The sequence below is a fragment of the Amphiura filiformis genome, chromosome 17 (genome assembly GCF_039555335.1).
Source record: "Amphiura filiformis chromosome 17, Afil_fr2py, whole genome shotgun sequence".
In the NCBI taxonomy this organism is placed as follows: domain Eukaryota; kingdom Metazoa; phylum Echinodermata; class Ophiuroidea; order Amphilepidida; family Amphiuridae; genus Amphiura; species Amphiura filiformis.
The window spans coordinates 48324957-48336030 of NC_092644.1; the positions used below are offsets into that span (position 1 = coordinate 48324957).

The window sequence follows — 11074 nt, forward strand, 5'->3', positions numbered from 1 at the left end:
GAGTTGATGCATTTATATTTGGTCCTATTTCCAACATTTTTATTGATAGTTTTGTTATATAAAAACAGCAAAAATCACATGTATTTTTCTTCTCGGGTATGAAATACAATTCAAATAGGTTAATGAACGCGTATTACTTGTTGCTCGAGAAATTAGACAAAATAATGCATTTGCGCTACATATCGACATCAGCGCGCATGCATTATTTTTGTCTAATTTTTACATAATGAACCACTGTGACTAAACGCAATGACGTGTGACGCTATAATTTGGTCCATATGTATAAAACAAATAAGGCTATCCATACACTTTTACACATTTTTATTTTGTCAAATATTTTTCGACTTATTTTAAAAAGTATTTAGAGGGAACTATGGGGAAGTTGTGGACCCTATAGTATATATTTGTTTGAAGCTGCACCAAAATTTGTACAAGTTATCCTTGATTTTCCCTTCTCTCTTCTCCCTTTCCATTTTTTCCCCTTTTTTCTTTTCTTCTTTCCCTTTTCTCTTCCCTCTTTTTCTTTCCTTTTCTCTTCTTTCTTCCCTCTTTCTCTCCTCCCCTTGCGGAGTACATTGATTGTGTCGCGCAGTGCTTTCATGCGCTATCGCATAGCATAGGATTTATTTATTTTTTCGGGCGAGTTGATGCATTTATATTTGGTCCTATTTCCAACATTTTTATTGATAGTTTTGTTATATAAAAACAGCAAAAATCACGTGTATTTTTCTTCTCGGGTATGAAATACAATTCAAATAGGTTAATGAACGCGTATTACTTGTTGCTCGAGAAATTAGACAAAATAATGCATTTGCGCTACATATCGACATCAGCGCGCATGCATTATTTTTGTCTAATTTTTACATAATGAACCATTGTGACTAAACGCAATGACGTGTGACGCTATAATTTGGTCCATATGTATAAAACAAATAAGGCTATCCATACACTTTTACACATTTTTATCTTGTCAAATATTTTTCGACTTATTTTAAAAAGTATTTAGAGGGAACTATGGGGAAGTTGTGGACCCTATAGTATATATTTGTTTGAAGCTGCACCAAAATTTGTACAAGTTATCCTTGATTTTCCTTTCTCTTCTCCCTTTCCATTTTTTTTTCCTTTTTCTTTTCTTCTTTCCCTTTTCTCGTCCCTCTTTTTCTTTCCTTTTTTCTTCTTTCTCCCTCTTTCTCTCCTCCCCTTGCGGAGTACATTGATTATGTACACAGCGCAGTGCTTTCGCATACGCTATCGCATAGCATAGGATTTATTTATTTTTTCGGGCGAGTTGATGCATTTATATTTGGTCCTATTTCCAACATTTTTATTGATAGTTTTGTTATATAAAAACAGCAAAAATCACATGTATTTTTTTTTTTCGTTATGAAATACAATTCAAATAGGTTAATGAATGCGTATTACTTGTTGCTCGAGAAATTAGACAAAATAATGCATTTGCGCTACATATCGACATCAGCGCGCATGCATTATTTTTGTCTAATTTTTACATAATGAACCATTGTGACTAAACGCAATGACGTGTGACGCTATAATTTGGTCCATATGTATAAAACAAATAAGGCTATCCATACACTTTTACACATTTTTATTTTGTCAAATATTTTTCGACTTATTTTAAAAAGTATTTAGAGGGAACTATGGGGAAGTTGTGGACCCTATAGTATATATTTGTTTGAAGCTGCACCAAAATTTGTACAAGTTATCCTTGATTTTCCCTTTCTCTTCTCCCTTTCCATTTTTTTTTCCTTTTTTCTTTTCTTCTTTCCCTTTTCTCGTCCCTCTTTTTCTTTCCTTTTTTCTTCTTTCTCCCCTCTTTCTCTCCTCCCCTTGCGGAGTACATTGATTGTGTACGCGCAGTGCTTTCGCACGCTATCGCATAGCATAGGATTTATTAATTTTTTCGGGCGAGTTGATGCATTTATATTTGGTCCCCCCCCCCCCCGGTTATGCCACTGGCCTCAAGTGTATACCAAATAAGATTTTGCAGTCCTCTACATAGTAATCAAAATGTCATTACAGTCGGAACCAGAGGGGCAGGGGAAGCCAAAATATAATAATAAGATATAATTTTTGACATTGCCTCTGGTAAATCTGGTAAATCTGCCATTTTGGATGTTGTGTGGCTTTTGAATGGAAACGCCTAATAGATATACAACAAAATAAAACTGACCAGTATACAACTTATTATGGGTCACAATCACATGTTTATTTCAATATTGAACAAATCTCTTGATTTCATTAACTCCCTGCAAGATTGTGAGGAACATTGTAATAAACCATCAGGTGAGGTATTCACTGTACATCACACATTACATCACACATACATTATATTATCATACTCGCAATGAATGGGCTACAGTAGTAGAAACACTCAGACAGGGCTCAACACAAGGAATGCCTACCATTGACATAAATCTGTAGAATTATAATACAACTAATTCAATAATTGTACTTGAGAGATTTTTAATACATTTCAAGAAGTTTAAAGATGCTGATACAGGTCTTAATATGGAAAATAGAACAGATGTGTTTGATTGATAACTGGTATATGTGGTTCCAGGGGATGTGGGAAGCCTTAAAAAAATGAAAGCGAAAGAGAAAATAAAATAAAAATTAACTTCAGCCTCTTGAGTAGCAGATACCCCAAAAGGGGGAAATAAATAAATCAAGAACTGCATTGAAGCTAGGAGTAGGTGCATAAATTTTGTATTTCCTAAAAACAGGTATTCAGTTTCGTTTGTTTTTGTTTACCCAGGTTGGTTCATGATGGACACATGCTAATCCATGGGAAATCCATGGACCGTTCCAAGCTCATACTAAAGCACAAGCGTTTTCCACAAATTAAAAAAAAATATGAATCCACAAATTTAAGTGAGCGAAGCAACTAGGATAGTTTTTACGAGGGCCCCTTTTGAAAAACCTGGCCTGGATCTGTGCCTAACCACTGGACTAATCATACTACTGGAACTCGACCATGAAGGTCTACATTGCCCCACATCAACCTGGAATCATCTCATGTAGAACAACATGCTGTATCAAAATGCATGGTTCCCAGTTTTATTGGTACCCATCAGAACTTGCAAAGCCCGATTATCAATTATATATTATTACAAATACGACTGGAACCTCTTGAAATGAACATTGCGCATGATTGGCATATTTTTGAAAAAATCCTGATGAGAGTAAAGGTCCATTCTTTGTGAAATGGATCCCTATAATCTTCAAGATCCACTTCTTGATCCCAAAGAACCATGATAACTCCACTGAGCATTGAATCTGAACCAGTCTGGGAAATAGTATCCAAATAATGGTCGATTCCACATACCGTAAATGTTCGCCTAATGGCGCTATGGGCTCTCTTGACATAACTGGAATTTTAGACATAAACTAAAAGTGCCCTCCCATAAAAATTCCACCAGCAAATAAGGGCACATACCCTTAATTCTTGTTGGGATTTTTAGAGGAGGGGCTCTCTATTTGTACATGAAATTTACCCCAAGGCAAAGGAGCCCAGGGGCACCATTAGGTGAACGTTTACGGTATATGTTCATTCTTTTTGGTCCAATTTCTGCTCTCCCCCGTTTACAACATTACATTTGAATCCTCACCCTGCATCTCATTATCTCTGCTAATACATATAAAATACTTCCAATTTTGAATTATGTAAAACACACATAGCAATTTATACATTGTACACAATAATATAGAACATAATTTTTTGCTAATAATAATATAGACAAACACAAACAGCAGCTGGCTAAGCACTTTAAAAGTGTTTCTAGATTTTATCTAAATCAGAAGCCACCACAAGAAAAAAAAACAAATTCAAAATGTTCAAAATGCAGACAGCCTACTTCTATAGCATAGCACAACTCAAAGTGGTAAGTGACAATAAATTGGATATGCTTCAACAAATGCCAGGGTAAATAGAGTATTGCGCTATAATTTGCAAAGTTGTAATTGCACAAGATTTTGATGCTGTGAAGGGAAAAATATAATTTAGTCCATAAACATGTCCAATTATCTTTACAGATATTTAAATCAAAGAAGCAAAAATAGGTTTCCAAGCATAATAGAAGCACAATTCATCATCGCATCATCAGGCCTAAAAAAATTTTGTTCGCCCTTTCCCAACCGACCCAAATTTTGATAATTTCCAAAAAGTTCATCAAGTTGTTTTACAGATTTTAATTCAACTTTATTGACAATATGTGGCTCCAGGATTTCTCTATAGTCAATTTGTATCAAAATCCCTTCCGACAAGGTAATAGGCATATTGCATAACAACATTGCATTGTGGGGAAGGAATTTCAATACAAATTGACTACTGAAGGACAAATCCAATTCACAATAACATACTTGTCTATATTGTTTGTACTTGTAGTATTGTTAATACTTGTAGTCTCTCTAGATATTAATATAAAGTGAATTTCTGCGGTTCATGGTTGGTCTTTTAAGTAACTCAAACAATTAAAAAATACACAAAATAATGAGATTACTGAGTATATTTGAAACATGAAAGGCCACAAATCATTTGAAAATAGCTGATATCGCAAAGGAAACATTACAAAATATGTATGCTCCCAAAAGAAGCCTTTTATGACAAAAAGACTGCAAAAGCGGTGCCAGTTATGTTCACCCCTGTATATCCTAAACAAAGCCAAATATGTCAAAATTAAATCCAGCAGTCTTTAGCTCCAATTTAAGACCTGATATTGTTGAAATTGGTTGAGAATAAAAGAAACGGTTATCTAAAACCCAAGAAAGGAACAAAATCAAAAGTTGCACTTTAATGTTCCAATCAATGGAAATGTGTACAAATCAATAGAGCATGTAATAGCTCAAACTGCAAAATTTTGAATTTTCATCTTCCTTGGGATTTTGGAACATTGTGTCTTTATTTCTTGACCGATTTCAATGAATGAGGTCTTAAATCCGAGCTAAAAGATGCAGCTATAATTTGGCTAGTGCTTATAATTATGAGATATCAGTCTTTGTTTAGGATATACAAAGGCGACAAGAACTGGTGCCGTAATTCTTCTGCAGTTCGTATTTCTAGTAGATAATAATGGATCCCTGACTGATTCATCACAACAAAGGCATTGAGCTATACAAGAATTTCAGATGCAGCTTATATCCTCAAAATTACAGTACTTGTACACCTAGATTGGAAATACAATAGTATCTGCTGGTTTTCTAATGTGTACTTATAGTCTAAACTCGGTCAATACATTACATTTTCTTCTCAATTAAATATCCCTACAAAACAATGGAATACACCTATTGGAATTGGCTGTTCCAGTTGAAATACATACACCCCCTAAGGAAGACATGACCTTGATGTGAATTTGGTAACCTGAATTGGTGACTCCATTTGAAATCTACACCCATATGTAGGAGATTAAGGGCATGTCTTCCACAGGGGGTATATGTATTTCAACTGGAATTGCCCGTTTAAATGGTTGGGTTGGGTGGGTATAATCTTCGGAATGTTATTGATTATTATGATACTATATTCTCACATTACACATGAATTGATTAAAACACATTATGTACATACATACAGATCAATTGACAAAAAAACAATTGGAAAATCCATTTGCTTTAAAAATCCAAGAAATCTGACAGGAGGAATGCTAAGCTGCAAACTGACTGTTCACTCAACCACATGATCCGCACAGTATCAAACTTTTCAAGCAGCAGGTGCAAGAATGTATCATGTTGTCTGGTTGGTTGGTTGCTAGGTAGGAATGCATTCTCCACTTTTATTTGTTTGTGACTCAGTGAAGGCAAATAGTGGTGCCCCTCCAGAACACAGTTTCATCAATTTCAGAATTAGGTGTGATTTTAGTAACATGTGCAAACCTTAGCTCACTTGTTTTCATACACCAATTAGTATATACGCTTTTGCCACTATAATCTGTAGGTACTGTCCCCAAACACACCAATCTAAAAATGGAGTCATAGAATGGTAACATTCTCCTTAATCCAATTCCTTGGTATACTGTCAGTTACTACTGACCTGTACAAATGGGGAATTAACCAATTTTAGTTGTGCACTGTGGGTTGCTTATAAGATTTGGGTTAACACATAATATAAATAATTTCTCCATACTATTTCAACACTTGTTAATTCACACAATAATATAAATTTATCTTACATACATAACTCTATTGATCCACATTTGTATATGTCTTTACGAATGACATCCCAAAATTATGTAGCTTTTCTTTTTTCTTTTTTTTTGGCAATTTTGTAAACATGAGATTTTTTTCCTGACACCATATTCCCAATTTTGAATATCTTATTGCAGTATCTGCCACAGTCAGCATTAATACATTTGGTAAATGTTATAATTAGGATAACCAGAAAAAAAAAGACCCATAAATAGGTGAGAAAGTTTCAATTTATATCAAACCATTTTCAAGTTATTAAAAATCTGGAAAAGCAAGATCTATGGTATGAAGTCAATACGAAGTTTTGAAAACAAAAATCATGTTTATGTGTTTGAACAAAATATCACAATGTCTATCATGCTCTGAAGCATAGAATAGTTTAGGGCCCATGCCTATTTACCAGTGGTCTGCAGCCTTCCCCAGCCATATGGACCCTTAGGTGGGTGAATCTCAGGACTACATTGCTGCCTTTCTTACAAAGCCCCATGTGTGTATTTCACAGTAGTGGTACACCATGGGAGTGTAAGAGGTACATCATAGGTGCTGTCATGGTATGTGCCTACCCACTATTCACTATAGCAGTGACCACTAATACTCCTCACGAAGTCAACACCTAACCACATCAGTGCAATAACATGGATCTTTCCAGGTTGTTCCCAAGAGATGTGTGATTTATCCTGTGATCATTTGCATGGTAAAGATTTAGGACATCCAGGTTGCTGCCACTTCAGTGTCTACCAGTGATTGGCACTTGCAACCTGGATCTCGCACTAGTCGCCAAATTCTGATCACATGAGCGAATACAGACTAAATTACAAATTTTAGGGGTTTATGGCAAGATCATTGTTATTGCCTTAAAATGGCCTCTCAATGCAACATGGCTTGTTCAGCTCATGAGGTAACGATATTTTGTGACAGGATCCAATTAACCAATCGGATCCAATCACCGTATTTCCGCATTACACACGCTACCATGGCAGAAAAGTGCACTATGTGAACTGGTGTGATATAATATTTTGCCAAATCCTTTTTAAACATAGTCCTCTCGTAGTATGCGCACAACATCAAACATATGCATAGGACCTTGTGCAAAACAATACGTGCTGGACGGTATGCTTATTAATTTGTAAAGAGAATATGGCAAAACATTTTAATAACCTATAGCTTAAAGGGCATTTGTGATGAATGCAATGTTAGAGTTTCAATGAGAATATAAGAATTAATTTTCTAACAATTTCCCACATTAGATTTATGCGAATCAAAGTAATTCTTCAGAATGATTTCAGCCTACTTGTTGATCTAGCCCTGACGAGAGGACTTACTCAGAAGTTATACACTAGTCGCTAATTAAAGGATGATAAATTGACATTTGACCAATGAGTTGCATATTCTTTCCCAAGCGACACAGTATGATCCACCTCAGTCAAATATCAATTCCGCTTTTAAACAGAATCATTTTATGTATTAGTTTTATACAGAAACCTCATCAATAACAAATCAGATCAAATGTCCAAATAAAATCTGATTTGTACATCTATATTCTCACCTATCTACAGTATATATCTACAATATTTACTGCCTCTATGTATCAACTAAACAGACAATTCAATCAATTTGGGTGTACATAGTTTATTATATAGTTTTACAAAAAACTTGTTTATTGCAGCTATACCACTGCTTGGAGTACAGGTTGGCTCAATATTACTGATATATAACACCAATTATACATGGTGTACATTAGGAGGAACAATGCCTGGTCAGTGGTCAGGTCTTGAGAATCAATTGCAAACTCACCACGATGGGCTATTCCAGTTGAAATGTATACGCCCTGTGTGCAAGACATGACCTTTATCTCCCACAGAGGGGGTGTAGAATTCAAATGGAGTCACCTATTCTGGTAACCCAGTTGAAAATTCACACACCCTGTACAATGTTTTCATGTGTGGAAGATTAAGGTCATGTCTTCCATAGGGGGTGTATTGTATAATATTACAATCTATCTAAGCTCATCTCCGATGAACAAAGTTCAGCATCAAATGCTCTTTTCCTAAGACATAGTGTACTGTGGGTATCACATATTGAGCCAAATTTTCAAAACACTAACTTTTCCAATTGTTTTGGCTTTCAAGTCAAAAGCCTACACTGTGTTCCCATGGCCACTAATGCCTTTCTTTACAATGCCTCTGAATGGTTAATTACAAGATATAGACATCTGTGTAACCAATCAAAATATAGCTTTTGAATCTCTCAGCAATATCAATCTAATCCCTTCAGCTAAAGCTCTATTGACTATTCTTACCATGTCTCTGATTGGCTTAATACATGATATAGGCCTCTTTGTAACCAATCAAGATAGTTCTTAGAGGCTGGTAATTCAGCCAATAGTGCCTATGGGTTTTAAGGACCTTAGATTGGTGTAGACCTTTTACAGTATATCCACTGACAAAGCCCCATTTCAGGGGCTATTGCAGTTTAGGAATCAAAATATTTTTACATTACAAGAGCCATTTTGAACAGATTCCACAAAATATGCCTTGTGTGCACTATTTGCCAGTGACGAATATATTTAACTGACAATCGTACTGCAATTGGTGATAAAACATTCGTATTAAAATGTCGGACTTCTCGAAGAAAAGATGAGGCTACATGGTACCAGACGGGATATCGAGAAAATGGTCTCTATAATTATGCTTTCCCTCCTTAACCATATCACATTCAAGTCTTCAAAATAGCAATAAATATATAACACAACCTGTCCCTTAGCTCAATATGTAAATTAACCCAAGAACCCAGACAAACATCCCAGACACTGTTCCTAAAAAGCAAGACTATTTACTAAAAAAAGTCATCACCCCTACGCACACATCATGCGTAAGCAAATACAATTATGTAACACCAGGGAAGGAATATACCTAACTCCAATCTTAGCTGCACCAACTGGGCTATTCCAGTTGAAATCCATACAATCCAAGACATGACTTTAATAATCTCCAACACAGGGAGTGTAGATTTCAAATGGCGCCACAAATATTCAGGTAACCCCATTTTAAATACACACTCCCTATGTGGAAGATTAAGGTCATGTCTTCCATAGGAGATGTATGGATTTCAAGTGGAATAGCCCGATTCTAATACCCCACGCTATTCCACCTCGTGTTAATAAGAGGGCGCTTGGTATTGTGAATCTGGGATGCCTGATTTCTCTCCAAAGGGAGGTTGCTGGTACGCATCTCCTGGTTGGGCAGTATCTCCCGGGAAAGATGAATATGGATTGGTAGCGGAGGAGGGCTCTGGTTCGTAGCTAGGTGAGAATGCAGATTGGGCACCTTGTCTGTATCTCATGAAGGCTAGCACAGTCAGACCAGCCTGAAAAATATAAACATTGTTTGATATTTGATGAGAATATTTTCCTTTCTATGGTTTAAAGAGGATTCTTAAATATATTGCTTTCAAAAAAGAACGGACATTGTTTACTTTATCAGTGTGTACCAGCGTAAAGACCTCACTTTGAGTTGGAGGTTACTCAACTTACCGATGGAATTACTGAGAAGAAGTTAAAGCTATGGCTGCATTGACCTCACTTTGAGTTGGAGGTTACTCAACTTACCCATGAAATTACTGAGAAGAAGTTAAAAGCTATGGCTGCCTTGACCTCACTTTGAGTTGCAGGCTACTCAACTTACCCATGAAATTACTGAGAAGAAGTTAAAAGCTATGGCTGCCTTGACCTCACTTTGAGTTGGAAGTTACTCAACTTACCCATGGAATTACTGAGAAGAAGTTAAAAGCTATGGCTGCTTTGACCTCACTTTGAGTTGCAGGTTACTCAACTTACCCATGAAATTACTGAGAAGAAGTTAAAAGCTATGGCTGCCTTGACCTCACTTTGAGTTGGAAGTTACTCAACTTACCCATGAAATTACTGAGGAGAAGTTAAAAGCTATGGCTGCCTTGACCTCACTTTGAGTTGGAGGTTACTCAACTTACCCATGAAATTACTGAGAAGAAGATAAAGCTTCAAATATGACAGTGTACGCATGCGTGACCAAATTTTTCTCAAACACCCCCTAAACGAGTTTTACCCTACCAGCAAATTTAGCCTTTGGCTGCCTTGACCTCACTTTGAGTTGGAGGTTACTCCCGGGGCACTCAAATATGACAGTGTATGCATGCGTGACCAAATTTTCTCAAACACCCCTAAGCAGTTTTACCCTACCAGCAAATTTAGCCCCTTAATAAGGTAATTTAGTGTAGAATTTACCCCCTAATGAGTTTTTAGCTGGTGAAAATGCAACAAATGTACCCTTTTTGGACTAATAATTTACCAAAAATTTGAAAAGGTACCCAAAACAAGTTGTCCAGTTTCAGAAAACTACCCTTATTCTTGAAAATCACTGTTTTTAGACCCTAAACGCGTCACGCAGCAGTAACTTGCCTTGCCTAAAAAAACACCCCCTTTTACTTGTTTTTTTGGTCACGCATGCGTACAGACCATTTATGTGAGTGATCCCCCCGGAAGGTTACTCAACTTACTCATGAAAATACTGAGAAGAAGCAAAAATTTTAAGGCTGCCTTGAACTCACTTTGAGTTGGAGGTTACTCAACTTACCCATGGAATTACTGAGAAGAAGCTAAAAGCTATGGCTGCCTTGACCTCACTTTGACGTGGAGGTTTCTCATATGGTTTAGTATTCCTCCATGCATCCGTTAAGAAACAGAAGCATACAAACCACATGAAGCACCATACAGCTACGGAATTGGAAAAAACACAGAGAATGAATTGGTCAGTACATGTAGATCTTGCTCAAGAATATTATCATCTATTAAATAAGGAATATGATTGGGATGCATATATGCTGTGATACATATAGATGG

General features: G+C 36.2%; 1 protein-coding gene across 1 annotated transcript in view; it reads right to left on the reverse strand.

The window, feature by feature from the left end:
* Positions 1 to 2202: 2202 nt before the first annotated feature.
* LOC140137894 (synaptogyrin-1-like) overlaps positions 2203 to 11074 on the reverse strand; it is a 36053-nt gene continuing 27181 nt past the window's right edge. Inside the window, 2 exon segments of the mRNA XM_072159698.1 lie at positions 2203 to 9564; positions 10809 to 10948. Of these exon segments, the coding sequence (XP_072015799.1) occupies positions 9355 to 9564; positions 10809 to 10948 (350 nt within the window). The 3' untranslated portion in view covers positions 2203 to 9354.